Source organism: Pipra filicauda, unplaced genomic scaffold (assembly GCF_003945595.2).
Source record: "Pipra filicauda isolate LSUMZ 115617 unplaced genomic scaffold, ASM394559v2 scaffold153_size1761393_pilon, whole genome shotgun sequence".
NCBI lineage: Eukaryota > Metazoa > Chordata > Aves > Passeriformes > Pipridae > Pipra > Pipra filicauda.
In genome coordinates, this window is record NW_024104029.1 from 1,148,985 (window position 1) to 1,172,276 (window position 23,292).

Below are 23,292 nucleotides of genomic sequence, written 5' to 3' on the forward strand. Positions count from 1 at the left end.
CTACTCAGAGATAAGGTAGATATTATTCATTGATTTGCTCTACCTGTTGCATGGATAGAAAATTCCAGCATTTAGGGCTGTGAGAAGCCCTTCATTTCCAAGACATGCAGAGTAGAAAAGGTTAATGACAGGCAAGGATACATGAAATATGTGCTTTTCTTTTATGTGTTTGAAGCTAAAAAGATGAGAACACACTAGCTAGCTTTTCTTGTTCTAATGCTGAATTTTAATTCCGGCAACTAACTTTTGTCTTTAAGACTTCTAATTTATCTGCCTCAACCACAGCATATGCACAAAGTGTCGAAATCCAATCCTGTTTGCTGCAGTGGCAGTGGAACAACACAGATTAGGAACAGTTTATAACTTTCAACTAAAACAACTGTTCTTCTACAGATCCTTTTGTAGTTTGACAAAAAACCTCCTTTGCCATGCCCTGAAGCTTTGCTGCCAGTGATATCCCTGATAACACAGAACACTGATAAGTTTTCACATTTTATTTTCTGTGAGTGCATAATCATCGCACCCAAAGGTCCCCACCAGAAGGTTCATACCTCTAGGTGGTCAAATGTACAATGATCAGATGAACAGTACTTGGAAAGCTAACTCCACTACATTAAGAGATTTCTGAGACCTCACTCTATAAGTTTCACTTTCTGAAATGTTTATTTTTCTAAACTTTTCAGATGTAGCATAGAAATAACTTTGATTTTTGCTTTGTATAATTCACTTCTAATTGCATGGCAGAAACGCTTAACTTCCTCACTATTTTGGGTTGTCTTATAATATGTAAAGAAAATATTTCTATGTATGAGGAAAAAATACTTACTCCAAAATTAAAAACATGTTTCTACATGGGTGTTCTTGGGTTCCTGTGGGCTGCCAGTCTTAGAAATTATTTTGACTGAAACTTATGCTGTGGTCTTCATGAGGTTTTTAAATTATTAAAATACTTAATATTTTTCCATGTTTTAAAATTTCTTTTTACATTTAATTTAATTTTATTTTATGGCTTCAATGTAGTTTCTTATAAAGTTTTGATTTAAAATAAAGATTTAGAGTATGAAACATTTACTACTCCAGAATTGTTTCATAGATTTCTATGCTAGTGAAATGCCTGAAATGCACATGAATTTCAACAACAGCTAGAAATTAAGCTAAGTACTCTGATGAAATCCTATTTCCATGAAAGAGTAGAGTTTTACCACTGGCTTCAGTGAGGCCAAGAATTGATTATCTGCAGCCTTCTACATTACAACCCTGAAACACTCCTGTTAAGCCAAGAAGGTAAGAACTATACTTATGTAGGAGAAATAGATGTTACATACTATTTATTCAATCTTATGCAATCTTTATTAAATGAGGAATAAAAATGAACCTAAGCACTTGCTTAGACAGTTTGCTGACTTCAGTTGGTTTGAAATGGGTAGTATGAAGAATAACTGGAACAGGCCAAAAGAGAAGATAACAGGCAAGGGCAGTCTATTCAGCGTGTTTCCTAGACCTGCATAACACTTGGCTCATCTCTTTTCTTCCTTCATGCTAGTCAGTTCCTCAGCTGAGCTGATTTCCTATGCTTTTTTTATGCTGGCAAGTCTGTTAAAAAAAAATTTGCCCATCTCCTCTTCCAGCTACCTCTTTGGTTTGTCTTCCTTATCTTCTTCCAGTATTTAACTCTTACTTTTGTTCTGTTCTAATACCTCTCCTTGCTTATCAGTCCTGATATTTGAGGACCTAATATAATGGTTTTTGAAGCAACAGGGAAAATGCATAATTTATATTTATAAGCAAAAGCAATGATCTATTTTACACTATAGATCCTCTTTCTTCTGAAGTCTAATTACTTACTTCTGTTCAGCAATTTGATGCTCTTTCGCCTCAGCTGTATCCACAGTGCTCTGCAAGGGCAGTTTGTAAAAGGAAAACATGAGTGGATGAAATGAGAATTTTTCTACAGGACTGAGATTCAGATAGATTCTATGATTAGTAGAGGAAGAGCTCATTGAAGCTTCTGAAAAAGAAAAACATCTGTCTTTATAATGAGAAGTAAACTCTGACTATATTTTTTATATTACAGGCAGGGCTGATGGTACCATTTGTCATTACAAGGTCTTCTTTATATTGCCTTATAAGCTTTGCCAGACTTCAACCACCAAACAGAAATTCTATGGGCCTATTTCACACTTCACTTTTAGAAGCAGTTCAGGATTTGGGGTTGTGGCTTTTTCTTTCCTTTTTTTTTTAAACTTTTCCCCCCCCCAGTGGGTTTTTTTTTGGTTGGTTTTGTTTTGGTGGTGTTTGGGTTTTTTTGTGGTTTGTTTTTTGTTTGTTTGATTGCTTGTTGGGTTTGTTGTCATTGTTTTTTTTTATTTTTGTTTGGTTTTTTGGGGGGTGGGAGGCAGTAAGACTTGATATCTTTTGAAAAACTTTGTCTTCCATGATTTGAAGAGTTGTCTTGAATTTCAGCCTTAGTGGGAGTTGCTCTTGTCAGAGCCATGCCAAGAATATACATCTTCTTCTGTCTGAACCTGGATGGGAATCAGACATAATAAATCAATGCAAAAAATGCTTTTTTTTAATCCCTCAGACAGCACTGGATTGCTGCTAATCTTGTCCATTGAGATTCTGAACCTCTAAATGGAAAGAGGGGCTGATGTCTTGTGTGTGACTGCAGCCAAGTACAGATGATGTGTAGCAGAAGTTGTATAAAATTGACTAAAGCCTCGGGTCATAGGCACCTCAGGTGGCATCAGAAATGTAAAGAAAACTTCAGACCTTAATTTCTTTCTGCATGAAGAATGGTGATTAAATAATAGTTTCTCATATAGTTGTAAATATTTAAGAAGTGCATTACATGTCAGAGTGACAAAAAACGTGTAAACACTCAGGACAAAATTCACCATTTTGTTTTCAGTGTGTACATACAAAACCAACATAGGGGCTGAGAAATATGACTGACCACACAAAAAACAACATGGGAAAAGCAAAATACTGTTTATTGACTTAATACCACTTACCTTCAGTTCTGAAATAAGTGGAGTCCTGTGGAGAATGTCTACGCTTTTACTATCGCAATACATATACCCCAAAGACTGAAGAAACAGAGGCACTGGAGATTTTGCCAATGCCTCAAACAAAGAAAAAAATGTGGTGATTCAGATACTACTGATTGCAAGTATGTTTTTTTTTCTAGATGTTAACCTCTGTACTGGTGAACTATAATTCATGGGTTCCACTTAGGTTTTCTGGGCTGGATAGAATATCAGAGTATTGCATTCAATTTACTACTAAGTGTTGAATATTTTTTTTCTGCCTTCTCCTGGCTACTGACACTGACTTTTTGTGTTCAGAAAGGCTTCTCTTTAAATCAACACTCCTATACGATAATATTGTCCCAATGAGAGAATTTAATAACACAAGAAACCAGCATGTTTAAATACATAAACCCCACAGTAGGATAGAGAAACCACAACAACCCAGCAGGCCCCTGCAAGAGCAGCAGTTACCGCACTGAGAGGAGGATCAAGGTGAAAACTGACATATAAATTCAGCATTTATTAGCTGGAGGAAATTATTTAGTGCAGCTGAGGTTGCAAAATGAGAGTGAGAGAGGTGGTAAAATGGAGTTTCCAGGCTAAAATTATCCAGGACTCTTAGCAGTTTGAAAATAGTTTCTCAAGTCTCTCTTTCTCTTGTTCTAACAAGCTACATCCGGTTCAAAGGAACTATTGGCTTGGTAGATGCTAAAAGGTTGGTTCTGGGGAAGCCAGCGTTCACAGAGATGGTTAAAAATGGTATTAGGTAGAAAATACTTTGGAGTGTTTAATTTGCTGTGTGTATACACAAAAAATGTCTTTTATTTCATACAATTTTCTTTGTGTTTCAAATGTAGATATGAAGTTCTTTTCATTCCTCAACATGGTGTTAATAGAGAGCTAAATATTTTCCTGATGTGGCAAAGAAGTATGCTGCACTGGTGCCACGAAAAATGGGAATTTCTTTGCAAACAAGCTGCATGGTTAAGCTGTACTTGTTTTGATTGTACAAACTTTATACACTTATCAAGAGAAATCTGGAGTATTTTTTTCCAAGTTGTTAAACTCCTCTTTCATACTTTACATGAAGTTATGTATATTTATGATTCTGTGAATGTTAGCAGGAGAGCCAAAAGAGGAGCTTTTTACTCAGAACTGAATTAGTATTCTGCCTTAGTATCAGGCCCACTGGGCTGGTGGAAGTGATATATTTCAGATGAGACACACTGTTTTGCATAACTGAATTCTCGTGAGCAGTACCCAAGGTATCAGAACACTGGCATATTTCAAATGATGAGTGAATTTAATCCATGATCTCTAATCCTACATGAGAGGAATCAGATTTTTCTATATTTTCAGAAAAAAAAAAAGTAGAATACCTGTAGATTTCAACAAAAGCATTCCTATGATTAGGGTTGTACAAGTTTCTTAGTCTTTGAAACACTCAAGGAAGTCTGTTTGAACCCTCCATTCTCTCCTAAAAAAAAATCACAAACAAACAAACCCAAACAAACAAAATACCTCCAAACCCACTATCTGTAATCCTTTTTGACAAAAATTGAGTGTTCTTTAGGTACACTTGCAACTTATTCATAAATATGAAATGAAACATACAGAAATAGGGAGATAATCTTGTTCGGTCAAGAAACAAGAGTTTTTTCAAATTACCTTTTCCAATGTATCTTTGAATCTTATCTGTGAGGGTTTTTGTGCACAGTAAACCATAATCATTCTGGTCTTTTTTCTTATATTCTAAATTCTTATGTGCACCTAAATGTCTACTTTCATGCCTGTGCTAACCTTTTCTCTATGATCAAGTTTGTACAAGCATAGACAACTTGGTCTTTTTTTCAAGTATATCTAGAATATATTCGGTTTCACCTCACTCTAACTGGAACCCCACTCCTCTCTCTGTTCTTTAATTTTATCAATATAACATTTTGCTCTTAATTGAGAATTACAAAATATATTTAAGCCTGACATAACTGATTTCATTTGGTGTTTTTAGGTGTTTATGTATAAGTTTGGATCTGAAAGCATTGTTCTTTTGTATTCTTACATCCTTGCAATACAGATCAAACTTATGTTGTTCACTTAAAGTAATTTCAAGCCTTCTTCTCTTGAAGGGAACAGTTCTTAGATCAACCAAGTTCATAAATTAGTTTCCTGAGTATGCCAAATGAACTTAGGCAGTTGTTTTTGCTTCTGTTCATTTAAATATTAAAAAATTGATCATTCAATCTGGTATTATATGCATGACCATTTTTTTCTAGTAGTATTTTACAAATTTCTGAACAAATCAAAAACAGGAGAATGGTCACTTGGTGATCTAGGAAATTTTTTCACAATTAAATTTGCTGCCTATTGAATTCAGGAATATTTCTTTCCTCACAATACTAGTGAAAAACTACACTAGAATCACACAGTTTTCAGTACCAATCTTTCTCATAATGCTGAAGATCTTTATCCATTACTGACTTGCAAACTAGGTGACTGTAAAAAGCTCCTACCATTAACATAGTAAAAGCTTTCTTCTTTACATACTTATCCTAGGTTTTATCCAAAGGTTCTGCTTATAGATGCCTTAGATGCCTCAAGAAACTGAAGACGGGATTTAAATAACTTATTAATATTACATTCATTTATGAAAATTTGGATCACTGTGAGGTTTCTGTGTTCTGATACTTTTTTCTTTTTTTCTTCTTTTTTTTTTGGTAAAAAAATTAAATGGGAAAAATTAAATCAGACAAGCATTTTTCCATTTTCAAATGAAAAATCAAAATATTTAGGTTTAAGCATGTTGAAATGAAATTTTCCACTAAAAAAAGTATCAATTGTTATTTCTGTCAATGGTGCTTATAAAACCATATTGGATTCCAAGCACCATTTTTTGATCAGAAACTGCATTTTTCATTGAGAGAACTGTTCATCTGAAAAAAATTGTCTTGTCTCTTTTCATCTTCATATTGCCTGGTTTTTTAGAATTATCTTCATGATATTTGCTACAGCTGTGGAAAAATGTTGCTATGCAATATGGAAAGACTAAATATCTCTCATATTGTGTTATTGTAAGGGTCTGCAGTGAAACTTATATTCTATGCCCTTAACATCACGTTTTCTACCTGTTCTATCGGGAAATTAAGGCACGTATTTCTGCCTTTCTTCTATCATGTAGTCTTTGTTTTCTACACCTTTGTTTCTACACCTTCTACCTAGCAGGTGTAATGCAGGGGGGAACTTCAGAAAAAAAAAAAAAGAAAAAAAAAAGACCTTGATCCTTTCTCTTATAATCGCACAATTTTTTCAGAAGAGCTGAAGGCTAGACTGGTTGTTCCTCTTCTTCAGAGTCTTCCTGTCCTTTGTGAGACATTTCAGTCTGCTTCATTCCTCTTGAATACAAGATGTTCAATAATCCAAGGGTCAAATGTTAAAGGGCATCCATCCTTAATGTTACTTGTTTTGAAATAAATTTTTGCAGGTCATCCTCTTGCTGTGTTTAAAGAATTTTCTGCTTTCCAGAATCGTTTCCTAGTGGAACTGCTCCTACCCTAAATTCTTCCCTGTAGCTTATATTTTGTGTTTTCAGACAGCAGAGCAAAGTGTCAGGTAAAAAAAAAACAATGGGAGTGGGAGAGGCGAAAATATTTTGGTGAAAACACTGAGTCACCAACATGATTGGGAGGAATATGTTTCGTGTTCATATTGAATAATTGTTCTTCAAAGGTTACAGAATCACAGAGTATGCTGAGTTGGAAGGGACCCACAAGGATCATTGAGTCCAACTCCTAGCCCTGCATAGAACCATCCCCAAGAGTCACACAATGTGCTTGAGAGTATCATCCAAACGCTTCTTGAACTCTGCCAGGCTTGGGGCTGTGACCACTTCCCTGGGGAGCCTGTTCCAGCACCCAACCACTCACTGGGAGAAGAACCTTTTTCTAATATCCAACCTAAACCTCCCCTGACACAACTTCAGGCCATTCCCTTGGGTCATGTCACTCGTCACCAGACAGAAGAGATCAGTGCCTGTCTCTCCTCTTCTCCTCACAAGGAAGTTGTAACTGCAATGAGGTCTCCCCTCAGTCTCCTCTTCTCCAGGCTGAACAGACCAAGTGACCTCAGCTGCTCCTCATACAGCTTCCCCTCAAGGCCCTTCATCATCTTCTTTGCCCTCCTTTGAACGCTGTCTAACAGCTTAATTTTTTTCTTATATTGTGGCACCCAAAACTGCACACAATATTCAAGGTGAGGCCACACCAGTGCAGAGCAGAGCGGGACAATCCCCTCCCTTGACCGGCTGGTGATGCTTTGCCTGATGCCCCCCAGGACACGGTTGGCCCTCCTGGCTGCCAGGGCACTGCTGACTCATATTCAACTTGCCATCAACCAGCACCCCCAGGTCCTTTTCCACAGCACTGCTTTCCAGCATCTCGTTCCCTAGTCTGCACGTACATCTGGGGTTGCCCCATCTCAGGTGCAAAATCCAGCACTTGCCATTTTTAAACTTCATTTAGGTTGTGCCAGAGGAGTCAAAATTTGGTCATGAATAGAATATACCCAGCTGAAAATACCTACCAGCTTTTATAGCTAAATATTATTTCTCTAGATAAAAATGTCTTATAAGTTATCTATATGTGCTAGTAAGTTTTTGTATAGTTAGACAAAATCAGGTTCTAACAACTTTTTCTTCACGAAAAACTGCCTGAAAAGTTTGAGAGATCTCAGCACTCAGCTGAGACATTTTACAAGCCTACCTTTCTCCTAAAAGAACCCACTCCACAAAACCAACCTTCATCTCTGAAACGTCCAGTGCATGTTAGGTTATGGTAATAGAGTTAGTTTAACTTAAATAAGTACTGCAAGCCTTCAAGACTATTTTAGGGCATGGGATTTTTTTGGTTTTGTTTTGGTTTTGTTTTGTTTGTTTGATTGGTTGGTTGGGTTTTTTGATTTGGTTTTTTTTGTAGAGTCGAATCTTCAGAGAGGCCAGAAAGCAGAGCAGCTCTGCTTTTTTTTGTATGGCCAACGGAAGGGTTATCAGTGAACTGACTCCTTTTTCCCTCACAGAGAGGCAAAACAAAATGACAGAAAGTCTCTCCGTGCTTGTTCACGATATTTTGCACTTCTTTCTTTTTTTTAAAGAAAATGATCCATCATAATCTAAAATTGCAGAAAAAGTGTATTTTATACTATCAGCAAATCCATCCATTTGATATAAACCCTGAAAGGGAAGGAAAAACTCCATACAATCTAAAAGCTATTGCAGTCTTTAGTGATATTAACAACCATGTGGTGAACCTGGAGGAACCTTTTTCAATTACTTTGTAGCAGATATGTTGCTGCAAAAGTCTGAGGAGAAGCTGAGAAAGACTTGGGAAGGTCATTATGAAAAGAGAAAAAAAAAAAGATAAAACACAAAACAATCCCAACAAACCAAAACAAACATTTGTAGCTTATTCCCTTGTGCCAGGAGTTAAGTATTCTACCTCTGATGCTAGATGACAGTGAAAACGAGTTGTGTGTTACATTGATGGAATATGCAAAAGTTAATCTCAAGGGGAAAAACCATTTTATCCTCAGATTCAGTTACGATAGAGGAAGCCTGACAACATGAGTGTTGTGAGAAAGGATATGTTTTCTGTTTATAACTTTATTAGGGTGGCAATCCCCAGGGAAGGAAAATAGCAATTTAATTTAAAGGCTAGACATTAACACTGTAACAATTGAGTATAAAATAGCATGACTGCACTTGCTGTGAAAATTAGGTTTGTGTTTGCAAAAAGTCAAAATTAAGGCAAATCCAAATTGTTTAAATATTGAGTTTTCCTGGTTACTTTCCACAGCAAGAGACTAGATCCCTCACCCTGCAAGAATATTATTTGCTTAGCACAAATTATCAGCCTTCATGCAGAAATATCAGCTGCAGTGGTCTGTCTCATGCAAAAAGTCAGGCTCAATAATTTGAATAATCCCTTTTACACAAAAGTGTAATGAAGTCCTAAAGATTTGCACACACTAAATTGGCAGTTTGGATTCTCAAATACAATTCCTCATAAATTATTAAAGTGTATTTTTTAGTTGAAATAATAGTTCTTAATGAAAGTCCTTAAACTGCACGAGGCGGATGAGGTCCCTTGTGTCATCCCATGCAAGATAAGTAATATATTGTGTCCATTAATCTGTGTCATAGGAGTATTGAACATACAACAGCTATCACATTTTCTACATTTGATAGCACCTGAGAGGTCACTGGTAAGAGCTAAAGACTTTACTAGCCCAAATTATGAGACTTTTACTTCTAGGTGAAGATACACCACAATAAATACTGACTATAAAACACTTAAATCTGGGTTTCAGGTAAATAATGAAATGAATTGATTTATTTTTGCATAAGAACTTGGGGGAAAGATTGGCAATGTTAGACCAGTTTTCTGTTGGTTTTCTCTGCAGAAGCACTTGCATTCTCCCTATAAGTTTCAATATTCCAATTATTTATGCTTTGGAAATTCATCTTCTTAGTAGAGATTAGGTAGATTTATCAATTTATTTAGTGTCAGATGACTATTGATGGTTGGACAGCCTTTCATACAACTCCTCATTTTCTAAAAATATTTAGCCTACCTATCTTGAAATAATGCCATGTTGCCATGTGAAATCTAAGCATAAGAAAAGCAAATAGAACCTGAAAAAAGATGTGTGCATAGTCTGTGTCTTGCGATATGACTGTCTTCACTCAGATCTGACACTTCCATATCTTCCCTTCCCAGATTTTTCTAGACCTAGCCATGAGATATTGTAAATATTTCTTTTAAAGGGTAAATTCTAATGTCTTCCTATATAACAGATCTGCACAGAGTACTTGAAGTTCTACTTATTTGAGAAATTGGAATAAATATACCCTATTCCATTAGAATGATAATGGAGTGATACAAGGTTTTCATTTTTGGCTCCTAAAACCCAGGAAATTTTTTAAATAAATTTCCAAACATAGTTTATGGTAAAGCATTGTGAGACTCCAGATAGCTCCACAGGAGCCTAAAGGTTTTACACGTGTGAAATCTGTGACCTTAAAAATTTGATAGTGTCCCTTTGATATTGGATAAACCTCAGGTCTCTCAGTTTTAGATTAAGGATACATTTCTGAAATATTTACTACCAGTTGTAATGTTTATTATGGGTGTTGTTTCAGAGAAGTCAAGAAGTTTGATCCTTAGCTGCCTTGAAGAAGTTATACAAACACAGACATGGCCCTGTACCCCCTTCCTGCCAGCTCGAGTTTGCTTTAATCTTGTATTTAAATTGGAGACATTTCAGACCGGTTCTAAACTTGGCTAAGTAACAATTAGAGAAGACAGGTAGCAATGAAATAAAATCTCCTTTGAGCTAAACTGTTGTGTAGATACACTTATAATGTCCAAGTTGCTCTTTAGGCTGTAGTCCACTGTGAAATACCAACACAATGTTTGTGATAATAGATTCTTAGAAAGAAGTGGGTAGGTTTTTCTCATGTTTATTTAGCAATGAAATACATGGTTTACCCATTCTTCTGTTGCACGTTCAAGCTTTTTGTTCTCACTGTATGTTTTCATTTTTCTCCAGTATCCTTTTTCTTTCTTACATTTTTTTTTGTGTTCTCCTCATGACTTTTGCACTGATCATGGCACAGTTTTTCTCATCTGTTCTTCAGTGCTAGCACTGTCTCTGCATTGCTTGTTCCACATGGTCTATACTTGCTTACAAGTCATGGCTGGGCTTCACGCAACGAAGATTTGGGAAGGCTCTATCCACATTTGCTACAGGCACGTTGGTGGCTTATGAGGCCAATACGTGACAGACATATCCGATTGCAAAAGGCACAGCAGAAAGGCTCCTTAGATGGTGTATCTGCAATATACGGTTCTTTCTGCGTTGCCTTTTTTCCTTGAGGGTGATCCTGCGTGTAAGTAAATAGCCAATAAATATCTTGATAGAGAAAAGGATCTAGTTGTCAGTTTTTAAAAAATTACATTACTTTCCCTCTGCCTTTCACACATCATGACTACACAAAAAGGAAAAGCCAGGAGGTACTGAACCTATTTTTATTGTACCACTTCACTTCCAAGCACAATTCTGACTGGAAACACTAGATGATCCTGAATTATAAATATGTGATAATAAACAATAAGTAATTAATACACACAGCCAAATGTCCTCTTTGACAATTATTAATATTGCTACTTTTTTATGCCCATGAAAAATCATAGCTGAAAGGAATCTGAAAAGACAATTATTTAATGCACCAAATCAGACACTGAAATATCCAGTACATCTGGATAATTCTTATCTAGTATGTGTTTAATCTGTTTAAAAATTTTCAGTAGAAGTTTGGTTTTGGGGCAATGAAGAAGATACCATTATTGTCTTTTGGTTTACAGAGCCTTCTTTACTCTCAGCTTTTCAGATTCACAAACCTTCCTTCCTGAAATTTAAGCCCTTTACTGGCTGTGAATATTAACTGAGCACTGTGCTGCTTACAGAAGCATTTAAATTAAAGAAAGTATTATTATGTCTTTTCTTTGCCTCAGCTGTTTATTTGGGGTGAGAGTTTTTTCTTGTTCGTTTGCTTGTTTGTTTTTAAACTAGGAAACTGCACTTTTTTCAAACTTGTTTTCATAGTTCATGTTTATTTAAACTTATATTCTTCGTTCTGTTCCCTGGAGTCTCTCTGGTTTATTTACATCATACTTTAGGGAAGGTATCCAAAACTGAACACTTTAGCCTACTCAAAGCTGACAGAAGCTTATACGAAGCTTTAGTAATTAGTAAGCAATTAAGAACGCCTACCTTCCTTATGCAACATATACCTCATCATAATAATGTACACCTTTCTGTAATGGAGTCTCCTTTCTCATAAATTTAAGATGATACATTTTCACCTCCATATCCTTCTCGGGAGTGCTGGTGCCCAGCTAGTTATTTTGCACTTATGTATTTTAATTTCTTTTCTGAAAACGTTATGTTCATGTCTTCCTTAAGATTTACTAATTAAATGAGCTTTCTCCAGTTTATCAAAATAATTTTGAATTGTCCTTCTGTTTTGCAATCTCCTTGCATCCCTTCCCACTCTGGTATCATCTGTTAATAGTTATACTTAATTTTCAATCACTAATGGAATCATTCAGTGCATAATAGTCTTAACAGCTTTTTAAAAGAGTTTACTTTCTATAGACTCCCAGACTGACCATCAGCCACATTCTGAATATAGAGTTTGGATTTTTTTTACTCAGTTTAGTGCCCACATTCCAACAATTAGATTTTCATTATATTTAAGTAGATTGCTTAGGAGAATGTTAATATACATGGTGCTAAGTGGCCTGCTAATATCACCATATTTTCCCCTTACCCAGAAGCTAGTTACCATGTCAAAGAAGGAAAACAGATTAGTTTATACTCTTTTTTCTTCATAATGCCTCTGTTGGCCATTTTTCTATCACCTTATTGACCTTCAGTTATTTACAAATTGATGAGTCATTTAGTTCGGTATCTTTTAGGTCTAGTGTCCTTGTAAAGCAATAGTGATGCTCATAGAGCTGATGGTGCTCACTGAGCTCACTCAGATGTGTCTACATCAGATGTGTGTCAGCAGAGAGTTTTGTGCTCAGCCATAGTCACTGTTACCAACCTCATTTGGGAGTAGCAGCTTTTTTGATGTTCTGGATCCTGTTTTGAAGATGTTACCTATTATTATTATTGACTTTGATCTCCTTATGCTAATAGTTCTGATCTCCTTAGCTTTTTTGAGTATCCCTTTATATTACCCTTCAAAGGGTGGAATGTTGTACAAAGAAATCCAGAGAAAACTGCTTTTAGCTGATGTCAGTTTTTTCCAAAATGGCTGTAACTAAATTTTTGCTCTTCCACTGATGAATGTTTCCAATTGTTTTTCTTTTAATATATCTTGGTATTAAAATTTTTGTCTAGCTTCTTCCTCTATGGGAATATTTTCCCTCATAACTTTGGAAGTGGCCTACAGTTGATTCTGCAGCCATGGGGTGCTCTGTGGGACAAGGTTCATATTCCAGCAATGATACTAGAGTGTGTCTGAGAGGCCTCATAGTCAGACAAATTCAGACATTGGGAGCTCTCCCATTGGAGAGTTTTGATCACAAACAGTTTCGATATGCTGGCAGGCAAGATACTCGAGAAAATCAATCTGAATGAATGAAAGGTATGCTTCAAAAGTGGGCATGTTAAAAATCAATGAACCCCCCAAATAGGAATAAAAATTGATCTTGCTTATATTTAGCATACTTCTCTTTGGAAATAAAGTATATTAAATTAAGACTAGTTTAGATTTTGAATCAGCTCTACATGAAGAAGTATAGCAACATTTAGTGCTCTAAGAATTGATTTAGATTTTCTGAGAATTACTATATTAAAAAGATTTATTGTTTCTTATTTTTGTGTCTTCTGCAGAACTAAGCACGTTGCTGGTACCTTGCTGAAACAAATAATGAAAAATACTGAATGGTTAATATTTGTTAATATTTGTTTTTTTTCTGGTTTTTGTCTGCCTGGAGTTATATGATAAAGGATTTTAGCAGACGCATAAAAGCAATATGTTAGATTAAGGGGGGTTTTTTTCTTTTCTGTTGCTTGCTAGAAACCTGAAAAATCCTTTTGAAATCCTTTGTAAAGACTTAAAACAAGCAAATGGGAGAAAAGAGTGAAAATCATTTATACAGGGAAGCTGATGAATTCCCCCTACATTCACTGAATTCTCCTTTCTGCATCAGTGTAAAAACTGGAGTATCTTTGCGTCTCTGTAAGACCCAAGATGCCATTATCAGCATTTGAAAACAGTGAAACAACCCTATTTACTGAATGTTTTCTAAACAAATGGATCAAAAACTAAAAAGCTTTTGTAGGTGCCTTTTTAGCAATTTTCCTTTGGGCTTACATTCTACAGTAAGAGAAGTCAGGAGTAACTTTGTTGGCTTCCACTTCAGTAGATTAACTCAGCTCTAGAATAGCATTTCTCAGAACAGAATTTGTCCTCTTGGTAATGGGCAAAAAGAGACAGTAAGCCTCTTGCGGGGATTGTGCAGCAGAGACCCCAGGGACTAAGAGACTCAGCTGGACCCAGCCATATGGAAGAAACGATAGACTCCCTTGAGCATTTCCAAGCTACACCTTGCTGAAGGCTTAGTCATCCCTGCTGGGGTTTGCCGTCTAATGAAAGACAAATCACTTTCACCTATTACTGGGGTCTCAAGAGCTGTTATGAATCGCATGGAACTGAATTCACAAGCAAGGAAGAACAAAAACAATTCAAATGTTCTTAAGATGTAACCTAGTAATTTCCTAAAAAATGCTGAAGACGTACTGACAATAAACAACACACTGGGAAAATGTATTAGAAACACTGTATGTATTTAGAATTTTTTTTAAAAATTGAAGGTGTTTTTTAAACAAGTACATTAGTGTTAATGTTGCTGCTCGACATATTTTACTGTGTGGAATAACACTTGCCCATTTTATTTTATTTTCGAAAATAACGTATGAGAGATTCTGGTGGGTTTTGCAGTAAAACTGCAATCGAAGAACATGCCACAAAAATCCTCATCCTCTCTCTCAGTCAAGACCCTCGGTGAGACGCCCGAGGTATTTCCCAAGCGCAGCCGGGGGCGTTTCAGCCCGCTCCCTCTCCAGGTAAAACACACTGGAGCATCACGACGGACCCCAGCCCTGCTCCCTCCCCTTCCTTCTCCTCGCGGAGCGCTCGACACGCGCAGGCGGGGGCTGCGTGAGAAACTCCGCGCAGCAACTCCGAGCTCCGTGCGGCGGGGAGCGGAGAGGGGAGCGGAGAGAGGAGCGGAGAAGGGCGCGGAGAGGGCAGCGGGGAGGGGAGCTCCGCGGCGCTCCCCGGGCGGGATGGGGAGACCTGCCTCCCCCGCCGCCGCCACGCTCCCCCAACTTTCATTCACCGCCGGCGCCGCCGCGCACCCCCCGCCCCGCGTTGGCCGGGCCGGGGCCGGGCCGGGGCGGGCGGCGGCGCAGCCAGTGAGCGCGGCGCGGGGCGCTGCGGGCGGGGCCGGGGGGGCGCGGCCAGGCCGGCCCTATATAGGGTGGCGCGTGGGGCGCTCCCGGCTCCGTGGGAGCGGGGCGAGGGGCGCCGTACCGGGAGAGGCGGGCGGGGGCGCCGTGCGGCCGCGTGGGGAGCGCTCGGCGGCTCGTTCGGCCGGCGGCCGCGCTCGGGGAGCACTTTCGGCGGGCGGCGGCAGGCACCTTGCGGCGGGAAGGAGAGCCGGCCGGCCTGCGAGCGGCGGTGCTATCCCATTGTTCAAGCGCAGAGATTCGGGGTGCGAGGGAGGGAGCCGGCGTGTCGCCTCCGTTCTCCCGCTGCCCCCCTCCGCCGCTTCCCTCCGCGTCGGAGAAGCGCCGCCACCGGGGAGCCGAGGGTCGGGCCAGGCTGTTCGGCACCAGCACCGACAGCTCAGGTGCACCGGCGGGAGCAGGGGAAGGGGAGCCAACCCTTCCCGAGGCGCTGTAACCTCGGTGGGCTTCGGGAGAGGAGGAAAGTTGCTCCCTTTACTGCAGCAATCCCTGGAGCTGCTGAACTGGCCTCACGTGGAAGGACTGAGCAGTTCCCACCTTTCCCATCAGGTGCCTTTGCCGCAGCAAAACCACGGTATCCGGGAGACCACGGGGAGCAGAATAACACCCCCTCTCCCCGCCCCTCCCGCTCTCGCTGCACATCGCTTGTTATTTTTGTCTCGCCGTGCTCCCAGGATCACAGGAGGATCTATAACTGTGATCTGTCACCGAGGAGAAGGTCGTGGATGAACTCCCTTCCAGCAGGGCAACGAATCACTTCTCGGCTGCTTATTATTATCGTGTTCTAGGACCAGCCCTTTCCTGCTAAACTTGGCCTGGGAGCGTACAGCAGGAGGGGGCGCGGGGGGTGGAGAGCCAAGCCCAACAGCATCTTGTGTGTTTGACTGATTTTTTTTTTTCTTCCCCCCTTTCCCTCCTCCTTCCTTGAGACAGTTTGATGAATGCTTGCGAGAGGGGTATGATTTGCTAAGGCGCCTCTGGCAGGGCGGTGTGTGCGCGGTGTCAGCCCCGCCGCCGCCCCCCGTGGGGCTGTGAGCGGCCCGCGGCGGGGAACGCGCGTGGGAGCGGCTGCAGCGCTGCGCGGGCCGCCGCGCAGGGAGCGCCGCTGGGGCGGACTGAGCTCCGCGGCCTCTCGCCGGGGGCTCAGCGGGGCGTCACGGCTTTGGAAGGGGCGAGGAGGAAGATAAGTAGCTCGCCCAACTCCGCCGCACCCTAAGCCTTGTGGGTTTGCTTCGCCATCGCAGGGAGTGTGTGAAGACGAGATCCCAAGTGCCGCCTCTCCCCGCCACCGACGGGCTTAGCAAGGGACGGCCCGGGCCCGGCCCCGCGCCCAGCGAAGTTGCATTCAGCCGCGGAGCGGTGCCACCCGCCTCACTTCGTCGGGGTTGTTTTCTTGACTTGGCTTTGGATAGAACGGACTTCGCTGTCTCCGCACCCTAAAAGTTGCCGGAGCGCTCCCCGCGGCGAGGAGGAGGGCGGCGCGCCCCGCGCCTCCCCGGGGCCGAGGCCGGTGGGCCCGGGCGGTGATGATGTGCGGCTGGGGGAAGCTCACCCTGTCCCTGGGGCTGCTGCTGGCGATGGCGGGCGCAGTGGCGCCGCAGCCGTGCCCGGCGCAGTGCTCCTGCTCGGGGAGCACCGTGGATTGTCACGGGCTGGCGCTACGCGGCGTCCCGAGGAACATCCCGCGCAACACCGAGAGGCTGTAAGTAACCCGGCCGGGGCGGCGGCGACCGCTCCTCAGCCTCCGGCTCCCCTCCGGGCTCCTGCCGGCTGGCGGACTGAGGTGGACCCCGGCGCCGGCCGGGTTTGGGGTCCCGACGCTCTTTGGGTGGGGGGGGTTCTGTTCCCTACTCCTGCCGCTGGCCGTGCCCGCTTCACGGCGATGCGCGGAGACGCGAGAGAGGTGTGCGCTGCTGCCAGCCGCTGCCTTCCATCCCGGGAAGCCGCCGTGAGGAGCGCGGTTCCCTCCTCCGCGGGGAGCGGGGGCGGCGGGGCGGGCACCGCCGCGGCCCGGGAGGCGCCCCAAGGCGGTGGCGGAGCGGCCTCTCCCCCCGCCGGCGCCCATTTCCCGGCAAAGTTGGCTGTTACGGCTCGCCTTCCCCGAGGCAGAGCCGGGCCCGGCTCCGTGGGCGCGGGCGGTCAGGCCCCGGGCGCGCAGCGCTCCCTCCCGCACGGAGGGGCGGGCGGGGACGCGCTGCCGCCGCTGCCCCGGCGTGACGCGGGAGCTCGCGGGGCTCGGCATCTGCCGGCGGGCGAGGGCGCGCTGGGGTGCGGTAGCCGCCTTCGCACTCGCAGGGCACTAAGTCGTGCCACAGCGGTGATCCCTCCCCTGCTGTCGCGCACTCCGCGGCTAGGGGTGTTTTCTACATGTGGTCGGTTATTTATTATATCAGGCTGCCCTTCAGAGGTCTTAGAGAGTGGAAGAGGTGAGCGCATTATTTCTTGCTCTCTAATAAGTCATTTAAGTGTTGGCATATGAACGCACGTCTGGAGTGGTGGATTTCACTCAGGAAGAATATCAGGGACACATTTCTCCTGAGACTTGTGTGGTTTCTTTGCAGTGGTGTTTTGGCCACATGTGGTATAAAACACTAAAAAAATACATTTTTGTTTTCCTGACTGCGTTGGGAATGAGCTGTAATTGTTAGAGTAGCTTCCATGTAATACCACTTCCTAATGGCTTACCTCAGGAATTGCCAAGTCTGGTTTTATTTGTAGTGATTGGAACTGGGAGAATTTTATATCTTGAACCCAAAAGGTTATGAAAAACAGGCATACACTCCAGAGGAAAAAGTAGTTTAGAAGTATGACCAGAAATGCTAGGGCCTAAATGCAGGTTTCCATTGCTTCTGAACATGCTTCTCATTGGGCAGTCAGTATAGCTTCCTGTGCAGCAAGTGAAGAGATAAGTTTTGGTAAAATCATATTTTCTGTCATTTACTCCAACAGTGTTATGCTTGTTTGAAACCTAATGTTTGTTATAGGAAATTAAGCTCTATTCCACATTTGTAGCCATACTAGGAAATCTGAAAGTGGCTCAAAAATTAAAATTGTCTTTGTTTCAGTCACTTAATTTTGTAACAGCCAAATAAATACTGTAGCATATATATATGTAGTAGGTTTAGTGGTTTTCTAAATGCAGTTATAACCATCTTCCGAGAGTTTTGACTCTTCTATTGTTAAAGATTGTTGTTAAAGTTAAATATGAGCTTTATAATTGGAGGCAGAATTGACTTTTTAAGAGTCTCTTGTTACAAAGTTTCAAACTACTGCTTTCAAGATTCAAAACCTTGGTTCAGTTGCTTGGAAATCAGGAACTCACGTGGTGTTAGTTGTAGGAATGGTTTGTTGTGTTCATTTGCGTCTCCTAACTTCTGAAAATGCTGTGCCTGTGAAAACAAACAAAACAATTTAAGAGTAGCTTTTGAATGTTTTAATTTTGCTGCTTATAAATTATTCTCCTTAGGGATCTTAATGGAAATAACATCACAAGAATCACGAAGACCGACTTTGCTGGTCTCAGGCATCTTCGAGTTCTGTAAGTTTTCTCTTTCTATTATTGATATCTTATAGGACTGGTGCTAGAGTTTGTAGTTACTTTTCAGTTCATTAGATGGATGGATTATTAGTTTTTAACTCTTGTGCTACTGCATCTGGACTTAAAACCCCTTTGCCATGCGTTATATACTTATGCATAAGTTAGCAATTGCTTTAAATATAATTTGCCTAAATTTTTTTAATATCTCCTTGAGGTTATGAGAACTCGAGGATTTAATTTGATGTGAATTACAAGTAAGACCTGCTAAAAGTGGTTGGAGTTAATTCAGTTCAAGGTTATGAAACTTACAGTTTACACTGAAAATGGGTGCTCTCAACCTGAACTATAGGGGAATTTATTAAGAAAAAAGTTATTCCTTTACTGAACATAAAGGGAAATCCCAATCGATGATTGTTTTTCTGCAGTTTCTGGACAAAAAACAAACACTTTAATAGTGGATTTGAGAAAGGAATTATTTGGTTGTTTTGTTTGGGTGGGTTTTTGTTTGTTTTAAACAGTTTTGTTTCAAGCACTCTGAAGGTTTTAAAATTTTGTAGGCTTTTCTTTTTTTCTGAGGACAAAATCTAGCTACTTATTTGATAAGGCTGGTTTAATTTGAGCAAACAGTCTTATAAAATCCTTTTTATATTTCTCTCTGAAATAGAATATAACACTGTAGTAATTTTGGATTTTGTTACAAAACAGAGCTATTGTACAGTCTCTGTACAGTCTTTCACTGATGTTTCTCCCAACACCAAGATTCAATATTTTAGTTTTGTTATTCTCATGTGAGACTAATATCCCCTTCATACTGTTCGACTGGAGTCTTGTAGCTTGCCGAAGAGCAGTGATGTGTGTGCAAGCATATGTGTAGTTTTTTAACTTGGGACTCTTAAACTAAATGAGTGAATGTCATATCAATTCCTGTTTCTTTTACCAAAGATTATGTTCCTTCTTTTAGGTATATGAGCCCATGTAAACTGTTGATGACAGGAGTCCGGAAGGTTAAAGTGGATGTTGCTCTAGGATAGCTGTTGTATTGTTTTAATGAATATGTGGTTGCCTCTAAATGACCACTGTTAACACAACAACTTATCTCAGAGATATTAAAACTTATATATAAAAATTTCTGTATTTCAGTCAGCTCATGGAAAACAAGATTAGTACTATTGAGAGAGGAGCATTCCAGGATTTAAAAGAGCTGGAGAGGCTGTAAGTATTTTTTGTTCTAAAAGTGTTAACTTTTTCTTTGGTCAAATTAGTTGTGTGTTGAGGTACTCAGGCTTCAGACTTTAAGTTTTTGTTTATAAACTTGGGACTTCTAGCCTTATTGAGACAGAAGAGAAATAAGAAATTCTCAAGCAGTACGTATGGGACTCGGCTGGGAGGGGAGCATTCATGAACAGTCCAGATTTGAAGTGTAAACTGCAATTGTCCTGTAAGAAATAGTTTGAATACGATCAGATATTGTCACCTGAATCTTGAATGCACAAGGACTTTTTAAAACATAAATACACCAAAAAAGCCTGCTTGGACATACTGTGTTAGGTGCTAGTCTTGGAGATGTTAGATGTTTCATACAATGTCTTGTTGGACGTAATTACTGGTTATAAAATATTGTCTTGTTATGTAGTATGAAAGCAGTAATTGAATTCTACTCCAGTTTTTATATGATTAAAGCTTTTACAAAGGCTTAGAAAAATTTAGCTTTCAAAAATTATTTGAATTTGGATTAAAAAAAAAAGATTGAGTACTGCGGGGAGAGAAGATGGAGCAGAGATGAGGGGATCTTGTGTGATGAAGCTGAAGTACAAACACCTGCTTGGTTGCAGTGAGACCTAGAAAATGAGTAGTTCCCAAACTAGTTTAGCTTTTTATAATAGCTGCTTAATTTTCAGTATGTGCCTTCTTATTTTGTTGCACTTCAAATGCAAATGTTTTTTAAAATGTATTGTACAACTTGGGACACTTGACTTGTTAAAGGCAAGATGCTGATTGTTGGACGTAGTTTCAGTTTGGAGTCAGGAAAGTCCAGGAATGTCACTGTATTAATGTATGTTCATGTAGAACTTCAGAGTGGTGCCTTCATTCTTAGGCATCTTAGTTGCTGCATTTTCATTATATCACCTTTTTTTTAAGAATGCCTCTGAGCTCTTGTTTAGTTTTTCATATGCTGCTGCTTTAACTTCATAAAAGTATTTCTACTTTAATCCATTGAAAAGCAGCGCTGGCCTGAACATGGTTTGTCTTATTAAAGTTGCTTTGTATCCACAGCTGCTGTGTGTTTAAAACAAAAACCCCCACAAACCATTATGGTTTGGTTGGTCATTTTCACAAAGTTATTCAAGAGACTTAGTAACCACCAGTGTAATTATGATACTTCTATAATAGTTGAAATATTATGTATTTGAGATAATTACCTCATTTTTTCAAATAAACCAAAGTAACTTTTTGACCTAAAAATGGAAATGTTATTATATAGTACAACTTTTTTTAAATAAATTTTAATGAGATCGATTGCTCTTCAAAAAAAACCTGACTATGCATTTCTAAGTCGTATTAAAACACTTAATGCAATGCTTTTTACAATGTGTTTTAAACTTTGTACAAAGCATAGGGATTTAGTACAGCTTCTCCTGCTGAGGTATATATTGGAATAATATATACACATACCTAAATTTGGTTTATAAGGTCTAGATAAAAAAAATAAACAACCGTTTAGTTCATATTGCAAAAGTAAGTACATGTACATGAAACATTAATAAACATTAGAAGACTCGTGCTTTCACTGTGAATCTGGTTTGACACTGAGATACCAAATGCTTGCAAAGTCTTAAAACAGTTTATAGTCAGCCTTATTTCTTGATTATATCGAAGTAAGATCTTGCTATCTGACTTATTAACAAATTTCGAAAAACTTTTAAACTTGTCATACTTTCAAGGCACTTACTGGTAATATTTTTGAACTATAGAATTGTAATACTAGAGAAAAATGAACTTCAGTAGTAAAACTGATTTGTCTGATGTACTTGTATTTTGCCGTTACATTTTCTGGTTTTTTTCTTTGGTTTTTCTGTGATAACTGGACAGCGGTAGATATTTTCCATTTACGTAAGACACTAGTTCTGAAGAGAAATTACGGCTACTTTTGTGAGTTATTTTTCTTCACTATTCAGCAGGCAAACTGACATTTGAAAATTTAGTTATTTAGACCTATGAAGTCAGATTGTGTTTTGTCTTCAGAATTATTTTGTATCTGCTCCAACACTTGTCAGTTTCTTTAATTTGCTGGAATTCAGTCAGTGTTAGGTGTGTGGGTGACTTGTAATTTGAATATATATGCAGGATGTCTTTAAACCGCCCCAGCTGTTGGCTAAGAGCAAATATTTCATATTTGTGAGGAAAAGCTGAGAAAATTCTTCTTGTTTACAACTGCCAAGTCCATCTGATGAAGGCGCATTGTTATCTGACAGCCAATTCATCTCCTTGGGATTCTGAAATCCAAAATGATTTCTCAGGAAACCTGTGAGCACTTCCTTCAAGTATTTTCTTTTATACATTAAATAGCAAGCACTTTAAAGCTTTTTATTTTTTTTTTCAATGTGTAAGTGTAGGGTGTCACGTTTTCACTCTAAATGTAAAGTGCCAAACTGCTGTCAAAGAATACCTGACACAGACCTTTTAGCATGCCAGCGGAAGGTGTAAGAGAACCTTACTACAATTTAAATGAACTCAATTTGGTTTATCAGATTGTTTACGTTTAATATTTCTTATGTTGAAATATCCTGTGCTAGTGTACAAACTGAATTTTAAAATATATTTCCCGTACTTCAGTACTTTCTTTAATGTGAAAACAGACTTTCACTGTAGTGGCCCTTTGGGGAAAAAAATACCCATCTCTCTAACCGAAGTGGTGGTTTTTTTGGTTTTTGGTGTTTTTTTCCCTTTTAACTGGAATTTCAGTTACAATTTTTTTTTTTTAGACCAATTACTCTGATTTCCAGGGAACTGTTTGGTTCGTCAGTGAGTTACTTGTTGTATACTCCTTTTTAGAACTTGGAATCCAAAACGCTGAATATCCTCAGCTCTCTCTAATGAAAGGGAAGACTTGAAGCACTTTGCAAAATTAATCTCAGAGAGAAGAAACTCTCAACCTTCTCTTCAGAAGAGAGGAACTGCTTAGGAATATGATTTGATTAAATCTGTGTATATACCTCTCTCAGATGGTTTCTCCTGTAGTTTGCCAAAACAGTAACAAATCTCTAGTATACAAGGTAGATGTGGTAGTATGTACACAAAGCTATTTAGACCTAATATGCTTCACAATGGGAATTTGTGTCATACCAGAGTAATTGTAGAAGTGCAATGGAACTGAAAGGTACAATAAATACTGCTGTAACAACTGATTCTTATTACAGCAGCCCTGTGTTAAAGTAAAAATGTTCAGTTTGCAATTAATGATTGTATAAATATGCATGCTACGTAAGAACTGGGAGGGAAAATAAGGTGGAAACTAGCAACTTAGTAAGTTATAGGTCTGTGGGAACTTAGTAGCTGGAGAAACCCTGGCTAAGGTGATTTTCCTGTAAGCCTTTTAGTTGGATACTTCTGTGAGAAGTCTTCAGT

At 39.8% G+C, this 23,292-nt stretch overlaps 1 protein-coding gene across 16 annotated transcripts in view; it reads left to right on the forward strand.

Annotated features, from left to right (window-relative positions):
* Window positions 1-15,363: 15,363 nt before the first annotated feature.
* SLIT2 (slit guidance ligand 2) overlaps window positions 15,364-23,292 on the forward strand; it is a 266,811-nt gene continuing 258,882 nt past the window's right edge. For all 16 annotated transcript variants that reach the window (XM_039379040.1, XM_039379041.1, XM_039379037.1 and 13 more), the window contains exons 1-3: window positions 15,364-16,830; window positions 18,595-18,666; window positions 19,807-19,878. In XM_039379040.1, coding sequence (XP_039234974.1) covers window positions 16,655-16,830; window positions 18,595-18,666; window positions 19,807-19,878 — 320 coding nt within the window. In that variant the 5' untranslated portion in view covers window positions 15,364-16,654. The remainder of the gene's footprint in view (window positions 16,831-18,594; window positions 18,667-19,806; window positions 19,879-23,292) is intronic.